Here is a 22108-nt window from a genome sequence, read left to right as displayed (position 1 = left end):
GAGAAATTGTCTGCTGGTTTTAGTGCTTTCTTTTTCTTCTTTTACTGTTTTGCACGTTATAATTATTCAGTAATAAACTGACGTAATGGGTCATGTATGCCATCATGAAATTAGAGACCCTCTCCTCGAAATCTGAACACAAAATAGACTCAGATTACGACCAGGTGTAAACGGTGATGTGTCTCGCTTGTTCACTTGTGATTGGATCGCTCGGAACGCATCTCAATACCAGGTATAAACTGAGTCTCTGTCTCTGTATAGATGGTAGTGATGCAGAAACTGAGCGGTTGGAGGAACTTCCTCTGTGTAGCTGTCGAATGGAAGCTCCTCGCGTGGATGGATTCAGTTCCCGCTCAAATCGAAATTGCATGGCCATAGACAGCATCAACGGAGAGGTGCAATGTTTGATTTAAATTGTAACTGATTAATGATTATTAGTTGTCATGTGAATGTGATAAATTGCATGCATATGTTTTAGATCATGTTTAATGCGCTCACCTTTACACCTCATGGATTGTCCGTACTGTGTGTGTTTCAGTTGGTGGGCTGTACCAATGTGATTGTGAAGGGGGAGACGATGCGTCCCTCGAGCCGCGTGTCTCTGATGGTGCTGTGCGAGACGCATCGCTCACACATGGTCAAACATCACTGCTGTCCGGGCTGCGGATACTTCTGCCTCTCTGTAAGATCAACGAGCATGTAAACAAACCATAATCTCTAAAATAAAGAAAACTAAAAGATTGTCTTTCCAACTTTCAGGGAACGTTTCTTGAATGTTGTCCGGACATCCGTATTGCTCATCGGTTCCACCGTGGCTGTGTGTCTGTGCTGGGTGGTAGGCGGAGTCGAGGAGGAGTGGGCGTCGGCTTGCTGTTCTGCCCTCACTGCGGTGAGGACGCTTCAGAAGCCCGAGAGGTCACCATCCCACCTGCAGCGCCATCATCAGGCAGTAATGTCATCACGGCGAGCGCGTCATCCACCACGGCCACACCCTCTCTGCTTCCCTCCGCTCTCGCTGTGACATCACGGGTGCTAAACAATGAAAGGAGGACGGGAGAGCCAATCAAGTAAGAGAGTTTTATTCTGTATATCACAGGATGCATTAGATTATAAAAAAAAAAAAAAAATAAAAAAACATTTTCAGGGTTCCCACGCATCCTGGAAAACCTGGAATTTTGCAATGCAGTTTTCCAGTCATGGAAAATTAGAAAAATACCTAAATGTCCTGGAAAATAATTATTTGTCCTGCAAAATATTTTAGTAAAATAAAACGGTTTGACGGTGTTGCTAGCAAGGTTTCTGTTACATGTACAAAAACATGGTAATGATCGGGACTTGGAATAGGAGTCAAATACACAAATTAGTATCGTTTTGTCTCTGCTGGCGGCTGCGCATTGTGAAACAACATCAGCGGTTAAGGGCGCATGATTGATTACAGCAGCAGCCAATCGTGTGCTTGGCAATAGCGGTCCGACCGACGCAGATCGTTTGATTGGTTACAGCTACAGCAGCGCGTGCACAGTGAGAAGCAGCACTCGTGAAACTTCTCATTTACAAACAACTGAATGAGAGGGGCGTGCTGTTCGTTCACTTCAGCATCGGCATGTGAGTCTACCTCGTTCATCACGGAGAGAAAAGGGCACAAGAGCTATTAATGCATAAAAGATACACGTTGAGGGCCTTCACATGACTGCCGAATACATTGAAGTCTATAAAGTGATGCGTCAGCACAACCTCGGCTCCAAATTCACACCAGAGTGTTTTTCACACGTTTTTTCCTCACAAATGATGTTTTTGAGGGTGCAAAGCTACAGTAAATATTTAAAAACTGTCAAAATTTGTGGGTCTGGGTAGTTCAGCGAGTATTGACGCTGACTACCACCCCTGGGGTCGCGAGTTCAAATCCAAGGTGTGCTGAGTGACTCCACCCACCTCCTCCTAAGCAACCAAATTGGCCCGGTTGCTAGGGAGGGTAGAGTCACATGGGGTAACCTCCTCGTGGTCGCGATTAGTGGTTCTCGCTCTCAATGGGGCGTGTGGTAAGTTGTGTGTGGATCGTGGAGAGTAGCATGAGCCTCCACATGCTGTGAGTCTCCGCAGTGTCGTGCACAACGAGTCACGTGATAACATGCGCGGATTGACGGCCTCAGAAGCGGAGGCAACTGAGACTTGTCCTCCACCACCCGGATTGAGGTGAGTAACCGCGCCACCACAACAACATACTAAGTATTGGGAATTGGGCATTCCAAAGTGGGAGAAAATGGGAGAAAATAAAAAAAACTAAAAAAACAACTGGCAAAATGTATGAAGAGAGATTGAATATATCATCATTTATTTTAATTAATTATTACCTTATCGTTTCCGAGTATCCAAAGACCCTAGTTATTGAACTACAGTAATTACATTCACCAAAAAACAAACCAAAAAATCGCTAAGATCTCAACATAAACGAGTCCTCTTTTTACTTTCTGCAATCAAAGCAGCTGCCATTTTTTTTCTCTACCAAATACACGTTTTCAATGATTATTTTGCACACCTCCCGCTTTCTTGCGTGGCAAGCTCGTAAATTCGCCCCTCCGTGACGCTTTCTGCAATGCTTGTCATGTGGAGGGCAAAGCGCCGCTTGACGTTGGCGTTGAGTGGAGTGTTGACGCCTCGACTCAACTCATGTGAAATGTGCTTTACAATCACGAAAGGACAGTATTGAAACTCTTATTATTATTATTAGGTTATTATTGTTGTCTTTTTGGATGAAAAGTCATGCTCGGCAGTTCACAAACTGAACGGAAATTATAGATCTGATTTGTTCTTATAATGCTTAAATACTATAAAGTCTCTTGGCGGATTTCTGTTATGAACATCTCAAAATGATTCAGTGACTCGCTCATAGCACATAAGACGATCATTTGTCGCCATCTAGTGGCACCTCCAGAAGTGGTCACGAAACTAGACGATTAATGAAACTGAACAAATTTGTGAAACAAAAACATCTCATCATGATCATCACGTGCACTCCTGTGTGTGTGAGATGACACAGACAGAGAGCACTCTGAAGTGTGCAGCACATACAGACTATGTGTTTATTTAATTAAATCACAGCTTTACTGGGATTAATAAACACACTGGGCCATGGAGGAAACTGCTTATCTGGAGGTGAGAAACTACTGTCAAAACCACACAGAAAAGCCAAATTAAAAGTAATTACATTTAAATGGACGCATGTGTTTTTGCTTAAATATTACACCTGTTGGCCACATAAAATGTCCTGGAAAATTGTGCCTTGAAAAGAGTGGGAACCCTGATTTTGCCTCTCATGGCCTATTGCTTTAATGTAACAAGATAGTAAGTAACAGAAGTAACAGGGTTACATAGCTTGTTACTTTTATCATGAAAGTAAACAAAACATAAAACAGATAAGAATATCAGATATTTTGACATTTTTATAAAAAAGCATGTTTTGTCGAGGTCAAATGGAGTAACCCAAAGAAAACTTCTTGATATTTACAGAAAACCTTGAAAAATATGTTTGAAAGCTTTTTTGAACTTAATAAGTTGTGTACATGTACACCTTTTATATGACCAAAACACGACATAGTTTGATTACTCTGTCTCACAGTGCCAGGATGCGTTGCCGTGGAGATGTCCGAAAGGGGGCGGATTTACAGCCTCAACCGCCCAATGCCATTCCAGGAGGCGCAGAGGATGCGGTCAACCTGGGCGATGGCGGTGTGGACAGCGTCGGACCCTCGCTCACCCTGCCTAACGGGAAGCCGATCTGCCCCAGTGCACTTCCTCCTGGAGACAGAAGGGCGGCGCTACAGAGAGCCATTCTCACACAGGACACAGAGAGGTGATGACACCCAAAAATAAATCATTCATAATAAATGTCACTAGGCCTGATTGGATGGTAATTGTTTTTGAGGGTAATTAAAGTCTGTTGAAGAATGTTTGCATGACTCCTCTGTGATTAAAACATTTTTTTTTTTTTTTACTCCAAACATGCAATACTGTGAGTGTTTTGAAACAATTACAAAATAAAAATAAAAATTACCAAAATGATCATTACTGTGCAAAGTATTATATAGCAGCCCCAACGGACTTAGCAGTGTTAAAAAAAAAAATCCAAAACGACTACTTTCTCCATCAACTCAATGTTAATTTTCAACAGAAATTTAATTACTGCATGATTATGGTTTGTCAAAACAAAATTAAAAAAAGCTTGGCAATTCAGTTTGGGAATTTTCAACTTTCCGACTGCAATAACATCCAATTGCATAATGCATAATTGAAAAACAACTAAATGTACAAAAATGGCCGTTCGAATAGGCCTGTTGTTATTATGTCACATGATGTGATCGGTGGGTGGTCTCGTCTGTTGTTGTGATTGGTCAGGAGGAAGAAGTTGCGGTTTCACCCCCGTCAGTTGTATCCTGCAGCCAAACAGGGTGAAGTTCAGCGAGTTCTGCTCATGCTCAGTACGTACATTTATATTCTATTATACATGTGTAATGTGTTGCCGAATGTTACTTATAAAAAGAACATATTGTCTCATAACTTTTTCTCATTCACAGTATTTATTTTTTATTTAAAGTGGTATTTTTACTGTGGACATGTTTGCATACAATGACTGCATCGATTCCTGTTTTGATGCGTAGAGACCGAAGTGTTGATTATAATGGGAAAGATTTAGTTTGGTCATGGTGTGTGTGTTCAAGTGTTCAATTATTATTCTTAGTAAATAATTTAAATCAATCAATCAATAAGTTAATTATTTGAAAAAGTAATCAATTAGAAGTATACCGATATATCGGTTTAACAGATTAATCAGTGCCGATAGTTGCGTTTTGGAACAATCGGTTATCGGCAAAAAATCTATGCCGATAGATTGAGAATATTCATCCATATTTTTATACTCACTTTTATGCATATTTGATTAGATATTGAGTTGGTCTGAATTGAAGCATGCAAAGAAAAATTAGACCCTATAGAAATGTGCCCATCAGCACATACATTGTGTCTCCAATATCATATCTTTTGAATAATAATAAAACGTGTTCCTCAATAAACCTCATCTGGTGGAACCTGGGTAGCTTAGTGAGTATTGACGCTGACTATCACACCTGGAGTCGTGAGTTCGAATCCAGGGTGTGCTGAGTGACTCCAGCCAGGTCTCCTAAGCAACCAAATTGGCCCGGTTGCTAGGGAGGGTAGAGTCACATGGGGTAACCTCCTCGTGGTCGTGATTAGTGGTTCTCGCTCTCAATGGGGCGTGTGGTAAGTTGTGTGTGGATCGTGGAGAGTAGCATGAGCCTCCACATGCTGTGAGTCTCCGGTGTCATGCACAACGAGTCACGTGATAAGATGCACGGATTGACGGTCTCAGAAGTGGAGGCAACTGAGACTTGTCCTCCACCACCCGGATTGAGTTGAGTAACCGCGCCACCACGAGGACCTACTAAGTAGTGGGAATTGGGCATTCCAAATTGGGAGAAAAGGGGATAATAGATAAATAAATAAACCTCATCTGGTGAAGTATATAGGCTATAGAAAGCTTAATTTAGTAAACTGCCTACTTAACTATAACTATAAAACATTGTAATGGAGCGAAGTTTCCATCATTTCAGAATAAGAGTTCCCAGTGTGTTTTGAGCTTGTCTATATTTACAAGTCACATTATGCGCCATATTTTCATTGTGTCTGGTAATTATTGGGATTTTGTGTTGAACAATAAACTGCATTTAGGATTTGATTCATTTTTCGACTCTTGTTGCATCTATGTCTGTGCCCATCATAGTAAGGAAAGAATAAGAAATCTTTTTACATTCTATAAATAATTATATTTAAACTATCGGCCGATTAATCAGTTATCGGCCTTTTCCACTGACTTAATTATCAGTATCGGCAAAATCCACTATCGGTCAGCCTCTAGTAACAATTACATCAGACTCTTTTTATGCCACGTACACACTACGTGCATTTGAATACGCATCGATTTCTCTTTGTTTACATGTGTCATCCATTCTAGAACACTGATTCTCTCCTCTGAAAATGAAGACTTTCGAAAGCACTCTTCATAACTGCATTTCTGATGACGTAAATCTTTCTTGTGAGTCATGTTGAACTGATATCTTCAGTCTCTCTCTGTGTCTGTCAGTGGAGGGAATTGACCCGTCATATCAGTCGGACTCTCAGAATAGACGCAGCGCTCTCCACGCGGCTGCTCAGAGGGGTTTACTGGAGATCTGTTACCTGCTCGTACAGGTGAGACGAACATACACAACAACGCTAACACTGCAAATGTCCTGAAGATGGTTTTCCAGTCTGTTCTTGGTCTGTTTAGTGATGACGTGCTCTTTGTAGTATTGTTCCTGTCTTAGTTTGTATCAGAGGAAATGTTCCATTCCTGCTCTTATTTCTTGGTTGATTTCAGGCAGGCGCAAAAGTGGACACCCAAGATAAAATGCTGAGGACCCCTCTGTTAGAGGCCATAGTGAACAATCATGTGGACGTGGTGAAATACCTGATCCAGAGCGGAGCTTGTGTCTATCATGTAGTAAGCTGACACACAGACATTGATTCACAAAGGAGTTGTTGTTGTGTTTAGAGACGTGTAGATGAAAGATAATCCGTTTAGATAAAGATGTATGCATCTAGATGTGTGTGTGTGTGTGTTGAGGAGGAGGACGGCTCTACTGGTCTTCATCATGCTGCTAAACTGGGTAATCTTGAGGTGGTCACTCTGTTACTGAGCACTGGACAGGTGGATTTAAACGCACAGGTGAGGATCAGTATTTCTCTGGACATTCAGTCCAGTCCTAAAATTCTACAGTCTCTGGAAAACATCTTCTCTCGGTGTGTTTCAGGACAGTGGTGGTTGGACGCCCGTCATCTGGGCAGCAGAACACAGACACATAGACGTCATTAGAGCGCTGCTCAACCGAGGAGCAGACGTCACAATTCGAGACAAAGTGAGTCTCTCAAAGAAACAAACGCACGATAAAACATTGATCTTTCAGACAACATAACTTCCCCTTTTTTTCTTCTTTCACAGGAGATGAACGTTTGTCTGCATTGGGCGTCGTTCGCAGGCAGCGCTGAGATTGCAGAGCTGGTTTTGAACGCCGGCTGTCCGCTTTCATCTGTGAACCTGCATGGAGACACACCGCTGCACATCGCCGCACGAGAGGGCTACATCGACTGCGTCACGTCAGTCAAATACCCGCTATCCACTCACTCTCATGTTGTTCCAAACCTGTATACATTTCTTTCTTCAGAAAGAGTGCATCATTAGACTGATTTCACGATCTTTCAGGCCTGCACAATTTATCAATATGTCATCAAATCAGCGATATGGTCATACGTGAATATTAAACCGCAAAAGGCTGCGATTTATTTAATGTATGGTGTGTGTGTGCTTCAGGGTGAATGGGTGGCGCGCTGTTCTGTCTGCACACACTGGACTCATGAAACAGATTTTCAGCATTCTCAGAGTGATTGTGAAAGCAAAGTGCTGCAGGTTCAAACGTTTGTTACCACTACAAGTTATTATACAAATAGAAAAATGCAACACAGCAGGAGGTGGGGCTGGGCGATATACCGAACATTCACGATTTAATCGTGATGATTTTGCTGATGATATAAAATTAATCGTGATAATTTTGTTAATGATATAAATTTACGTGTATATTGCAAAGATTTTAATGTGCTTTTTATTTGGACATTAAGTTTCATGAAGAGCGCTCAGTAGACTAATTTTACGATCCTTCGGGGCTGCACAATTAATCAAAATAACATCACTATGGTCATATGTGATTATTAAACTGTAAAAAGCTGCATTTAAAGACAGATAAAAATGATCTGTGTGTGCTCGGGTCACACACTGTTCTGTGCACGCGCATGATGGGCTCTTGTTTTTAGCGCTTTTAGAGCAGTTCACATGCATCATGAAATAAAAGTACTGCATGTTCAAGCATTCACGCAATTCCAAACATTAGTAACCGCTTCAAGTTTATATATAGACACATTAACAAACGCAACACAGTATAACAGAAAAGGAGATGACAGTGTTTCACTCGATGCGGAACATTGTAAATTATACACTGCTCCAGGTGAAGGTGAATTTTCAAAATAAAAGCTCCAGGTGAAGGTGTAGTGTCAAAATAAAAGCTCCAGGTGAAGATGTAGTGTCAAAATAAAAGCTCCAGGTGAAGATGAAGTGTCAAGATAAAAGCTCCAGGTAAAGGTGTAGTGTCAAAATAAAAGCTTCAGGTGTAGTGTCATAATAAAAGTTCCTGGTAAAGTGTCAAAATAAAAGCTCCAGGTGAAGATGAAGTGTCAAAATAAAAGCTCCAGGTGAAGATGTAGTGTCAAAATAAAAGCTCCAGGTGTAGTGTCATAATAAACGTTCCTGGTAAAGTGTCAAAATAAAAGCTCCAGATAAAGGTGTAGTGTCAAAATAAAAGCTTCAGGTGTAGTGTCATAATAAAAGTTCCTGGTAAAGTGTCAAAATAAAAGCTCCAGATAAAGGTGTAGTGTCAAAATAAAAGCTCCAGGTGTAGTGTCATAATAAAAGTTCCTGGTAAAGTGTCAAAATAAAAGCTCCAGGTGAAGGTGAAGTGTCAAAATAAAAGCACCAAGTGAAGATGTAGTGTCAAAATAAAAGCACCAGGTGTAGTGTCATAATAAACGTTCCTGGTAAAGTGTCAAAATAAAAGCTCCAGGTGAAGATGAAGTGTCAAGATAAAAGCTCCAGGTGAAGGTGTAGTGTCAAAATAAAAGCTCCAGGTAAAGGTGACGTGTCAAAATAAAAGCTCCAGGTGAAGGTAAAGTGTCAAAATAAAAGCTCCAGGTGAATATGAAGTGTCAAAATAAAAGCTCCAGGTGTAGTGTCATAATAAAAGTTCCTGGTAAAGTGTCAAAATAAAAGCTCCAGGTGAAGGTGTAGTGTCAAAATAAAAGCTCCAGGTGAAGGTGAAGTGTCAAAATAAAAGCTCCAGGTGAAGGTGTATTGTCAAAATAAAAGCTCCAGGTGAAGGTGAAGTGTCAAAATAAAAGCTCCAGGTGAAGGTGAAGTGTCAAAATAAAAGCTCCAGGTGAAGGTGAAGTGTCAAAATAAAAGCTCCAGGTGAAGGTGAAGTGTCAAAATAAAAGCTCCAGGTGAAGGTGTATTGTCAAAATAAAAGCTCCAGGTGAAGGTGACGTGTCAAAATAAAAGCACCAGGTGAAGGTGAAGTAAAAAATATATAGCCTAATAACAACTTTATGTTTTGGATGACATTACCTAGGCTGCGCAAATTATTGGTTAATTCTAATGTGTATTATAACAATTAAGACATTGTTTTTGATTACTGTAGGTTCTACTGCCTTTCTAAAATACTGAAAATAGATAATGCATTAATTTAATGGTGGTTAATGCAATAAAATTACAGTAACACTTGATATGAAAATAAATCAAATCCTGATGGATAAATTAAGACCCGGCCTACATTTTTGTTTTCTTGTTGTTTACATTTCATATGGAAATATGTCACTTAATGGTCAAATGTCATTTAACGTTGACTTTTTATTTGTTTTTTTACTTCTTCATTCAGGCTGTTTCTCTCTCGGGGTGCCGATATTGACATTATGAATAAAGAGGGTGACACGCCGCTCTCTCTCGCCCGCTCTGACACGCCTGCTTGGGTGGCACTCCAGATAAACAGGAAGTTGCGTAGGGGAATATCCAATCGCGTCGTACGAACTGAGCGGATCATTTGCAGGTCAGTGCCTTTGATTTACATCTCTTACAAATATATTTACCATATTCAGTAGGAAATAAACTGTGATTGCGTTTAGTGACGTGGCACAAGGATACGAGAATATTCCGATCCCGTGTGTTAACGGCGTGGATGATGAAGGCTGTCCGTCCGACTACAAATACATTGCAGAGAACTGTGAAACGTCTGCGATGAACATCGACCGCAACATCACACACCTGCAGGTGGCACTAAACACACAACACCACAGCACATAATATACAGTACATTATATATGATATTTTAAAGTCAACATGAAACGCCTTTCGCAATTTATTTTATTTCCGTAATATGACAAACAGGATATTGAACGAGAAAAAAAATTGTTTGGTGGGACTTTATTTTATCCATTAGGAACTGATTTCATGGTGTGAAGGGTCTCCGTATGACAGTTCATTGAAAAATAAGAGGACTTGATGATGTCAGCTGAAAAGGAAAGTTGTTTCAGAGGCGGAGCAAGTTATTACATTGTGACATAGGATTGACACATTATATTTTCTTTGGAATAACATTAATAATTAACAGACGAATATTACAGTATAAGAGCAGGAATGTGTATTATGATAGTAAGAAAGGGATATTGTACATTCAGATGGCTGTTATCGCAGAAAAACCCTGTCAAGGTGATCAGGACCCCGATGTGAAGCGAGCACTCTTGAATCAACCTGACGGGGTTTATATTGCGATAACAACCATCTGACTGTACATTATCTGGCTTATTACACGGCTATTAACCAAATAAATAAATACATGGACATAAATTATTGATTTGCATTGAAATTATGTAATTAAGTGAAAATAAATAAAATGCTGAACAGCTAAATTCCACCTCTGGTTTGCTGTCAGAGTTCTGTTGGTGTTTATTTTGTAATTAATGAACGTCTGACTGCTCATTATTCAGCCTGTTACAAGACTACTTGCCGGATAAATAAATTAATGCACATGAAATATTGGTCTGAGTTGAAACTATTTTATCAGCTTACTTGAAGAGATCATACAGTGATCCAAAGAGCAGGAGAGACGGCTCCCAGAACCCTGATGAGCGGTCTACTGTATGTGGATGTGCGGTTGTTACTCAGAAATATCAGGCCACTAGATGGCGCCATTGAACAATCAGAATCGAGTATTCCAGAGAGCCGTGTAATAATCATAATTAACTCCCAGAGACCCAAGCATTGAAATTGATGAAATACTGTATATATACAAATGTTTTTAGAAAGCCACAGGTTATAAAAGTTATTTTGTTTTTTTTGTTTTTAGCAAATGTTGTTTTTTGGGTGAATTTTGCCAGTGGGCATTTGGGGTTGCAATATGTCGCCACAGTTTTTTTTAAGATAACAAGTGGAAGTTTTTCATACAGTACACAAGTAAAAAGCATAAGTATATGAACAGTATAGTTTGCGACCAGCTAACAAATTTTACAATTTAAAACAAATAATGAGGACTATCGATATTGATAATATATTTGCTGGTATAATCAAAATAATAAAAAATATCCTTCTCTATGTGTTGTATATTTACTTTTAATAACTAATAAATTACCATTTAATCTTTACCATAAATATGAATATAGAAAATGTTTGTATTTTTGCTACACTTTTGACTACAAAATTGTCTGAAAATATATATATATATATATATATATATATATATATATATATATACTGTATATACACTCACCGACCACTTTATTAGGTACACCTATACACCTACTTATTCAAGCGATTATCAGCCAATCGTGGGCCTACCATCTGTGTGCCTCAGCAGAAATCGAGATTCAGCAGACCAGGCAATGTTTTTCCAGTTTTTACTGTCCAGATTTGGTGAGCCTGTGTCCACTGCAGCCTCTGTTTTCTGTTCTTGGCTGACAGAAGTGGAACCCGACGTGGTCTTCTGCTGTTGTAGCCCATCTGACTCAAGGTTCGACATGTTGTGCAATCTGAGATGCTATTCTGCTCACTAGAATTGTACAGAGTGGTTATCTGAGTTACCGTAGCCTTTCTGTCAGCTCGAACCAGTCTGGCCATTTTCCTTTGACCTCTCTCATCAGTGATATTCTGCTCACGGAAAAGTGTTATAAGTTTGCAGGTAACCTTTCTAAAAGTAGATCTCGGCATCATTGGCACGTGAGCAAAAGCAAGCGAGAGATGAATATGTATATGTATTTTTTATTTGAAGTCCCATGTATGTTAATGTAACTGTTGCAATAATCATGTATCATAGTCATGCAGCCTGTTTTATTCAGTTGTGTGCTGAATGGAAAGTCAAACCATTGACAAGACCCACATCATGACACTTTTAGCATGTAAACGGGTAATGTTTTGAGAATAAGTAAACTCGACCGCTTTGCGCCAAACATTAAAAGTTCTATAATTGGGGGTCTGGGTATCTCAGCGAGTATTGACGCTGACTATCACCCCTGGAGTCACGAGTTTGAATCCAGGGTGTGCTGAGTGACTCCAGCCAGGTCTCCTAAGCAACCAAATTGGTCCGGTTGCTAGGGAGGGTAGAGTCACATGGGGTAACCTCCTCGTGGTCGTGATTAGTGGTTCTCGCTCTCAATGGGGCGTGTGGTAAGTTGTGTGTGGATCGTGGAGAGTAGCATGAGCCTCCACATGCTGTGAGTCTCCGCGGTGTCATGCACAACGAGTCACCTGATAAGATGCACGGATTGACGGTTTCAGAAGCGGAGGCAACTGAGACTTGTCCTCCGCCACCCGGATTGAGGTGAGTAACCGCGCCACCACGAGGACCTACTAAGTAGTGGGAATTGGGCATTCCAAATTGGGAGAAAAATGGAATAAAAAAAAAAAGTTCTATAATTTTAATTTTTTTTATTAAAACAGACCCCTGATGTAGAGAGTGTTAAACTGAATAATAAATTAACAGGGTTGTAGAGATGGTAAAATACATAATTTATAATAAGCTCAGCCTTTATTCAGTTTTTTATGCCTGATAGAAAAGTACAATACAATATTTTAGGCAATTGCAGAATAGTCCCATTAGTCACACATACACATCAGAAAATTTAGTACACAACTATTTCCAAGAACCAAATCAGTACGGAACATTGTATCTCAAAAGGAATACAATGTGGCCCCCTATGCACTACTTAAATCCCGATGTGGCCCCTTTACCAAAATAGTTGCCCACCCCTGGTTTAGAGTGTCAGCTGTTTTTTTATGTGTAGATTTTTTCCCATATTAAATTAAAATGAGATATTTAACGTTGCAGCTCTTCTACACTGGGTCTCTGAGAGTTAATCAAACTTCACAACTGTAATCTGATTTAACCGTCAAGTTTGTTTCTTTGTATAGTGGCTTTCACAATACGCATTATTTGAACGATTTGTTTGCAACACTTTTGTATGCGTGAATAAAAGACAGTGACACAAAACGTAATAATTGAAAACTAAATCATCATTCATGTGTGTGTTTGTATTTCAGCACTGTAGCTGTACGGACGACTGTTCCTCCAGTAACTGTCTCTGTGGACAGCTCAGCATCCGCTGCTGGTATGATAAGGTAAGAGCAAGTGTTTGAAGGTTAAATACACCGTAAGATCTATCAACAGCATCTGTGAGCACTACAATAATGTCGACTCATCCCTCAGTTTGTAAAAGAATTATTTTAATATGTAAAATATTAGAATTATTATTATTATGTGTTAGTGTTATTATACAAAATCAAATGCTCCTCCGGTGCCGTTCTCAATGCATGTTATTAGTTAACTGAACTATGGAGCATCTGAGATGGTCTTTGTCTTTAGTGCTCACGTCTCTTTTATAGCAGCACATTACGAGACCGCGCATTCTATGTGTGAGAATTTATTGAACACAGCCTTTTGAGATTCACAAAACTATCGTATGTGTTCCATTGAGCTTCTGTACAGCTCAATTAACACAGCAGTAATATGAGCTTCACCTTTCTGCTATTAAACCCTGTGAAACGCTTGACTCATAGACTTCAGTTGTAAGTGCATTATTGTGAGTTTGCATAAAGTAAGGATTAAAAACGATTAGTGCTTTAAGTTGTGCATATGTGATCATGTAGTTTGAGCCAACTAAATGAAGACTTCAGAACTACACGTTTTCTGCAGGACCATCGACTTCTTCAGGAGTTTAATAAGATCGAGCCTCCACTGATCTTCGAGTGCAACATGGCCTGTTCCTGTCACAAAACCTGCAAGAATCGAGTGGTGCAAGCTGGAATCAAGTACACCAATCAGCACACACTTATTCTGAGTCGTGCGACTATTTTCATAATAAATTGGCTGTTTTAGAATATTTTTGCATGTCAAATGAAAGGCGCTTTTGCATAAACTGATCATTAGTGTTGGTGTGTTGATGTATCCGTGTGTGTGTGTTTCAGGGTGCGTCTGCAGCTGTATCGTACAGAGAAGATGGGTTGGGGCGTCAGAGCTCTTCAAGATATTCCACAAGGAAGTTTCATCTGCGAGTGAGTCTCTCTCTCTTTCTCTCTCTCTCTCTCTGGTTGATGCTGAGTTAGTTTAGCTGGTCTCCCAGCCTGACTAGCTGACATGGAGTGATGTCAAAAGTACCGGTACTTCAGTACCAAGCTGATACTAAAATATAAAATATGTAACAATACCATTGTTTCTGCAGTACTGGTAGTGTCGAGCAACGACTCATTTTGTTCCCAGCGCGGTGTCTGAATGCACACACGCTTACTTGAGCGCATGTTCTAATACTTTTACAAAGTAATGGACAATTAATCAAATTAAAATCATGAAATGTCCCAGTGTGGTTATTAAACTGCAAAAGGATGCAATTTAATAAAGTAAAATAAAATATACAGTCTGCATGTTTTGTATGCTTCAAGTGAAATACACTAAAAGCACCACATTTTATGAGTATCGCGCATTGTGCATATTGTAGCAGATGATAGAAGAACACGCTCATTCACTGTGAAGCACGCAGCGCCTGCAGACTATATATTTATACAATAAAATTGCAGCATTATGCACTTTAATAATCACACTGGGCCATTTAACCAACCACTTATCTGGATGTGTGAAGCAACCATCTAAAACACCAGACGGAAAAGCCTTCACATCAAAATAAAAGCTTGACGTGTGAAAATGAAGAACAACGTGATAGCAATATATATTATCACTGTATAGTAAAATGCAATATTTAATGTAGTAATAATAATAATAATTATTATTATTATTGTTATTTTTATATGCAAGCAATTTCTCATAATAAGCAAGAGTGCTGTTGTACTGAACAGAAGTTTTTATTAATGTTTTCATTTATAATGTTATGCTCGGTTGTGCAGCACTTTATTTGACAGAAATAAGACCAGTTGGGTGTTTTAGACAGGATCTTTATTAAAGCACTTAATTTGATAAAAACAAATGCAATGCCTGGAGTCGCGCGTACGAATCCAGGGCGTGCTGAGTGACTCCAGTCAGGATTCCTAAGCAACCAATTGGCCCGGTTGCTAGGGAGGGTAGAGTCACATGGGGTAACCTCCTCGTGGTCACTATAATGTGGTTCTCGCTCTCGGTGGGGCACGTGGTGAGTTGTGCGTGGATGCCACGGAGAATAGCGTGAAGCCTCCATGTGCACTATGTCTCCGCGGTAACGCACTCAACAAGCCACGTGGTAGACACAATTTTGATGATAAAATTTTATTAAACTTTAAGTGAAATTAAGAAAAAAATAAAACTGATTTCATAGGGTCATATTAATAAATAAATTGAAGCACTATTTATTCAATTGAGAACCTCTTCAAGGAGACATGCTATTACTGTATTTTAATGTATTATTTAAATTGAAATGCAACATTTTAATTGGCTAAAGGATTGTTTAATAGCATATTACCTTTTTATTTTGTGGTATCGAAATTGGGATCGAGAATCATAACATTTTACTGGTATTGGAACGGACTACTGAAATTTTGGTATCGTGACAACCCCACTGACAAGTGTCTAAAACTCTTGAAAACCATCAAAACAGACCAGCATAGCAAGTTTGGCAAGGATAGGAGACCAGCTTAGCTGTTTTAGTTTTTTCAGCAGAACGGTTGCCAAATGCCCCAAACCCTTCTAAAACCATCAGACTAGACCAGCCTGACCAGTAGAGACCATTGAATGCAGCTAAGACCAGTAAACCATCTTATGCTGGTTTAAGCTCTTTATTCAGCGGGGTAGTCTGTTATTTTTGCTGTTACGTGTTTGTGTTTTTTGCAGGTATGTTGGTGAGCTGATCTCTGACGCAGAAGCAGATGTGAGAGAAGACGACTCATACCTCTTTGACCTTGATAACAAGGTCCTGTGCTGCAGATTTATGCACATTTTCAAATTCTGGACAGTTTTTAATGGTCTATTCACACCAAGAGCACTATAATTCTTATTTATCCCCAATTTCTCATGCCCAATTCCCAATGCGCTCTAAGTCCTCTTGGTGGCGTAGTGACTCTCAATCTGGGTGGCGGAGGACGAATCTCAGTTGCCTCTGCGTCTGAGACCGTCAATCCACGCATCTTATCACGTGGCTTGTTGAGCGCGTTACCATGGAGACATAGCGCGTGTGGAGGCTTCACGCTATTCTCCGCGGCATCCACACACAACTCACCACGCGCCCCACCGAGAGCGACAGCCACATTATAATGAATACGAGGAGGTTACCATAACGTGACTCTACCCACCCTAGCAACCGGGCCAATTGGTTGCTTAGGAAGTCTGACTGGAGTCACTCAGCACGCCCTGGATTCAACTTGCGACTCCAGGTGTGGTAGTCAGCGTGTTTATTTGCTGAGCTACCCAGGCCCACGCAATATGTATTATTTAAGAGACACGTGGACTTTGATTTAATTGCCTTAACACGCCTTCCTGAGGGCAGGGGAGTTAAGAAATGATTGGCAGGATGTGTGGGATCATTCAAGATTTTCACGCTTTTACCTTTCATGCGTGACACATAAATGTCATTTGTGTCTGTAAGATTACATCCCACAGTTTTAGAGGCAGATCATACTATGGCACTAATGCGTTTCCTCTGCTGAATTGTGGAGTTGCCAAACCACACTGTAATTGTGAAAGTTAGTACGCTCTCAGTCACTGCCCTACAGAAGTGGAGCAAACCATCCTTTGATACTCCAAACGTTTTAAGCTGCCTTAGAAAGAAAAGCCTTTGGTGTGCTTTTTTAATAATCCCAGTTAAACTATCATCCCATTCAGAGATGCAGAATTAGTAGTCCAGAGAATCTTGAAACCAGGCACCCTTTCAACTTCTAGACCATTGAGATGGTTAACGGCAGGAGAACATTCTGTCGCCATCGGAAGTCGAACACCGTTTCCTTCGTTTTTAAAACATTTAGCACAAGATCATTAGCACCGCACCAGTCAAGCAGGGAAGACACCTCACTCCTATAAGCAGATTCGTTGTTTTCTGTAATCGCTGTGAGTCTCCGCGGTGTCATGCACAACGAGTCACGTGATAAGATGCGCGGATTAACGGTCTCAGAAGCGGAGGCAACTGAGACTTGTCCTCCACCACCCGGATTGAGGTGAGTAACCGCGCCACCATGAGGACCTACTACTAAGTAGTGGGAATTGGGCATTCCAAATTGGGAGAAAAGGGGATAAAAATGTTAATAAAAAAAAAGTGAATGGGAACTGGTACTGTCAAGCTCCAAAATGATAAAACAACACCATTAAAGTAAAATAAAAGTAATCCATATGTACGACTGTTTTGTGTGAGGAACAGACCAAAATAAGTAGTTATTCACCAAAAAACTTCCCCTCTCAAAATCTTAATGAAATGTATGAATAGACTTTAAAACTCTTATGCTGAAGTGTGTTGACTTTGTTTCCTGCTCTTTCACAGGACGGTGAGGTGTACTGTATTGATGCACGTTACTATGGCAACATCAGTCGCTTTATAAACCACCTCTGTGACCCGAACATCATCCCGGTGCGTGTGTTCATGCTGCATCAGGACCTGCGATTTCCTCGCATCGCATTCTTCAGCTCCAGGGACATTTTTACAGGACAGGAACTCGGGTGAGACGAGACGAGATGTTTTCCTGCATGCAGAAGTGATGCATGTTTCTGGAAAGCAGGTTATCGTATGTAATTGCTTTATGACCTCTTGGCTTTGATCTGAAGGAATTTATGGCAGCAGTTGCTTCCTGTTAGACATAATATCGTTTCCCAGTGCCAGTTTTTATGATACGGCAGTTTACCCAACACATTTTCTCTCTGTATCTCGCAGGTTTGATTACGGCGATCGCTTCTGGGATATCAAGAGCAAGTACTTCACCTGTCAGTGCGGTTCAGAGAAATGTAAACACTCGGCGGAGGCCATCGCGCTGGAGCAGAGCAGACTGGCACGCCTGGAAAACTGTCCGGAATCAGCCAGTGAACCTGGACTTCCTGTGTTAGCACAAACATGATGTGAACATGACAGTGAAGAGCTTTGTGTTTGTTTGTATGACAAATACACACTTATACAGCTCACATATTTGGAGACACTTGCTTTCTCAGAGGTGTTTAAATTTGATATGAAGGTAAAGGTTGTGTTTTTGGCTTCGAATGATTCGTTTCTATCAGCTGATCTGGAAAGTGGAAATGATACATTTGGTGCACGCAAATCCCCTTTTTAAAATGCCACCAGGAAGTCGTATTCAAATTCAAACAGTATGGAATTCTGTCAGAATCGTAAGTGAAAACATTATACAAACTGATCACAAATACTGTCCCTGTTGGCATTCCATAAAAAAACATTCACTTTTGTTGATTTGCTTTTTTATAAGTGTATTTTGTTTTAATAAATACTATTTGATACAGAAATGTGTTTCCTGTGTTTTTGATGCCACAGTGCTAAAGAGAATTTAGTTCTTTCTGGAATTCGAAAAGTAAACAGTAACCATGGTAATCATTGATTCTGCCAAAGTTGCTGTAATTACAGTTTGTTGGCTTGAAAAGCTTTATATTTACATCGACCGAACTCGGCACAGACCTTTAGACTACTGGAATAGTGAGCTATGTTGAACTGATCAGACACACGGTTTTCACACAGTAGACGATCAAAAATCTAAAAAATCCCATAGACTTACATTGACGGAATGTTCAAATGGGCCAACGGAATGCTCGTTAATTCAAACGCCAACTGTCAAAAATTCAAATGTAAACAAACCCACCAAAGGCCTTTGATGTGCTTTAAGTTGCTCTCTCTCTCTCTCTCTCTCTCTCTCTCTCTCTCTCTCTATATATATATATATGTTTTCTAACTGAACAGACTCACGGTTTCACACAGCAGATAAACAAAAATCTAAAAATCCCATAGACTTACATTGACGGAATGTTCAAATGGGCCAACGGAATGCTCGTTAATTCAAACGCCAACTGTCAAAAATTCAAATGTAAACAAACCCACCAAAGGCCTTTGATGTGCTTTAAGTTGCTCTCTCTCTCTCTCTCTCTCTCTCTCTCTCTCTCTCTCTCTCTCTCTCTATATATATATATACATACATACATAAAATCATCATGATGGCGCCGCGGATGGCTGCCTTGGTGTGGAGCTCTTCAGTTCTTTTGTTGTTTTTGTTTGTTTGTCCTGTGTTTAGTAATCTTTTTCCAGTCAGTTTTAACAGAGACGAACTGCTGAACATTTGACAGCTTATACCAGACAATCTTTTCCCGGTTTTTGAATATTCAGACGTTTTGCTAGACATTTTAGTTGGAGGCACAGTGCTGCCGAGTATTCATTTAGCGAATCTCCGCTCTCTTCCTAACAAAACGGACGAACTACATCTCCTCACCCGCACAAACAAGGACTTTTCAACCTCTGCTGCCTTGTGCTTCACAGAAACCTGGCTGAGTGAAGCCATTCCGGACAGCGCATTACATCTGCCGGGCTTTCAGCTGCTCAGAGTGGATCGCATCGCGGAGTTAACGGGGAAAACGAGGGGACCTCGACGAGCTCACAGTTACTGTTACATCATATATCAGTTTCTGTGAGGATATGTGCATTCAAACTAGGACTTATTTAAAGTTCAACAATGACAGCAGAGCTCAGGCAGCTTCGTCAGGCCAAAGAGGATGCTTACAGAAGTGGGGATAAAGTCTTGTACAATCAGGCCAGGAACACACTGAATAAGGGAATCAGAGTGGCTAAAAGAAGATACTCTGAGAAGCTGAAAACAAGTTTTCAGCTAACGACCCTGCATCAGTGTGGAGTGGCATGAAACAACTTACGAATTACAGTACTCCTACCCCCAACCCTGTGGTAGACCAACAACTGGCTGACCACCTAAATGTGTTCTACTGTAGATTTGAAAGGCCCAATCTAACACCCCACACCCACTCTGACCTTCACTTCACACAAACACCAACACCTCCTGCAACCCCTCCTCCCCCTCCTGCTACTCAACCTGCACTTAAGATCTGTGAAGATGATGTGAGCCACACCTTTCAGAAACAAAAGACGAGGAATGCTTCAGGCCCAGATCAAATCAAAATCAAATCAAAATCAAGTCAAATCACATTTATTGTCACACAGCCATATACACAAGTGCAATGGTGCGTGAAATTCTTGGGTGCAGTTCCGATCAATATAGCAGTCGTGACAGTGATGAGACATATACCAATTTACAATAACATCAAATTAACACAACAATTTAAAGTCTAATATACACATAATTACACTCAACAATATACAAATAATAACATACACTGTACAGTATACAATACACACAATATAGATACACATTATTCAATAAAAAAAAGTATATATAGTATATATAGAATGTACAGTAGGTTGTATTGTACTGTATTGACATTCAGGCTGTCGGTTGATAGTAAGTTGTTAAGAGAGTATATAATATAATAATAATATAATTATGACAGTCCGGTGTGAGATATAAGAATAATAAAGTGCAGTGCTGATGTATTTTGATCGTGGGAGATCAAGAGTTCAAAAGTCTGATTGCTTGGGGGAAGAAGCTATCATGGAGTCGGCTGTGGAGATGATAGTGGACTTTAGGAGGAACCCCCCAACACTGACCCCCCTCACCATTCTAAACAGCACTGTGGCAGCAGTGGAGTCATTCAGGTTCCTGGGCACTACCATCAAATCCCATAGACTTACATTGACGGAAGGTTCAAATGGGCCAACGGAATGCTTGTTAATTCAAACACCAACTGTCAAAAATCTAAATGTAAACAAACCCACAAACAATATTTTCAAGATACATACTGTATGGTAAATATCTTGCAGTTGTCTCAGAAGGTGTTTGAGTGTGTCAGCGTGTCACTGAGTTGTTTGTATTACTCTAAAAGTGTGTAAGCACAGATAAATATATAATTTATGGTCAATGTATTATCTGCCTTAACTGCACCGTGTTCTGATATGAGGCTAATGAAGAAACGTAACTATAAACAGAAGCTCTCTGTGTGTCAGTAATATACTGTTATTAACTCTTCTGTTTGAACTCTTGCCACACTGGAATTTCATGACTGTGTTCGGATTAAATATACACAATTTTTAAATTTTATATTTATTATTGTTATATAGAAGAAAAGTCTTACATGTGTAATGCAGTGTTGGGTGTAATGTATTACTAAGTAATTAATTACTGTAATTAAATTACTTTTTAATTGAAAAAAGTAAAGTAAGGGATTACTCTTATTTTTTCAGTAATTTAATTACAGTTACTTGTGATGTAATTGCGTTAAATACTGTATTGACTCTAGAACAATTCTATATAAAACAATAGTGAATTTAAAATCGAAATGTAACGTCTAATGTTACAATGTATGTTTTCTAATTTAACGCCGCCCCTTTAAATTCTTTAGACAGTTCGTGAAAAATGTATTTGATTTTATATGATTTATTTGGAAGAATTAAAAGAACAGTTTCATGTCTATCCTTGTATTTTTCATCAGGTCGAGGTTGATCAGGGTTTTTGAAAGTAATTAGTAATAAATAATGCAATTACTAATCTAATTAGTAATCTAATTACACTGTAGAAGATGTAATTATTAGTTACTTTATTAGAGTAACTTACCCAACACTGGTCACTGCATGTGTATCACTAACATATATGTATACAATATGTTAGATTTTTTTTTTAATCACCATTAACATGTCATAAGGAGAAAAACTTGCGTGTTCACCGGAGATTAATTGTATTAGTCATTTGTACAGGTATGTTTTGTCAGATATTTGTTTATTACTGCTTATTAGACTAACTCATCATTACATTTGTTTTGTATCTGTAAACTGGTTGAAGTAATAAATGTTGCAGTAAACACTCACATGCAGAGGACGCGTCAACGGGGGGCGG

At 39.7% G+C, this 22108-nt stretch overlaps 1 protein-coding gene across 9 annotated transcripts in view; it reads left to right on the top strand.

Moving 5' to 3' along the window:
* LOC127421499 (histone-lysine N-methyltransferase EHMT2-like) overlaps positions 1-18611 on the top strand; it is a 30902-nt gene extending 12291 nt beyond the window's left edge. For 4 of the 9 annotated variants that reach the window (XM_051664583.1, XM_051664582.1, XM_051664585.1 and 1 more), the window contains 18 exons: positions 262-395; positions 539-682; positions 760-1067; positions 3617-3850; positions 4393-4475; positions 6155-6261; positions 6431-6553; positions 6677-6778; positions 6864-6968; positions 7052-7206; positions 9591-9758; positions 9835-9979; positions 13241-13318; positions 13893-14008; positions 14165-14251; positions 16011-16089; positions 17647-17822; positions 18034-18611. In XM_051664583.1, the coding sequence (XP_051520543.1) occupies positions 262-395; positions 539-682; positions 760-1067; positions 3617-3850; positions 4393-4475; positions 6155-6261; positions 6431-6553; positions 6677-6778; positions 6864-6968; positions 7052-7206; positions 9591-9758; positions 9835-9979; positions 13241-13318; positions 13893-14008; positions 14165-14251; positions 16011-16089; positions 17647-17822; positions 18034-18214 (2525 nt within the window). In that variant the 3' untranslated portion in view covers positions 18215-18611. Of the gene's footprint in view, positions 1-261; positions 396-538; positions 683-759; positions 1068-3616; positions 3851-4392; positions 4476-6154; positions 6262-6430; positions 6554-6676; positions 6779-6863; positions 6969-7051; positions 7207-9590; positions 9759-9834; positions 9980-10148; positions 10229-13240; positions 13319-13846; positions 14009-14164; positions 14252-16010; positions 16090-17646; positions 17888-18033 lie in introns of those variants that run through there. The other 5 variants (XR_007894002.1, XM_051664584.1, XM_051664587.1 and 2 more) reach the window with 5 other exon arrangements.
* Positions 18612-22108: the final 3497 nt, after the last annotated feature.

This window comes from Myxocyprinus asiaticus, chromosome 30 (assembly GCF_019703515.2).
Source record: "Myxocyprinus asiaticus isolate MX2 ecotype Aquarium Trade chromosome 30, UBuf_Myxa_2, whole genome shotgun sequence".
Lineage (NCBI taxonomy): Eukaryota > Metazoa > Chordata > Actinopteri > Cypriniformes > Catostomidae > Myxocyprinus > Myxocyprinus asiaticus.
Note: the sequence above shows the minus strand (reverse complement) of the source record. Positions and strands in the feature narration are given on the sequence as shown.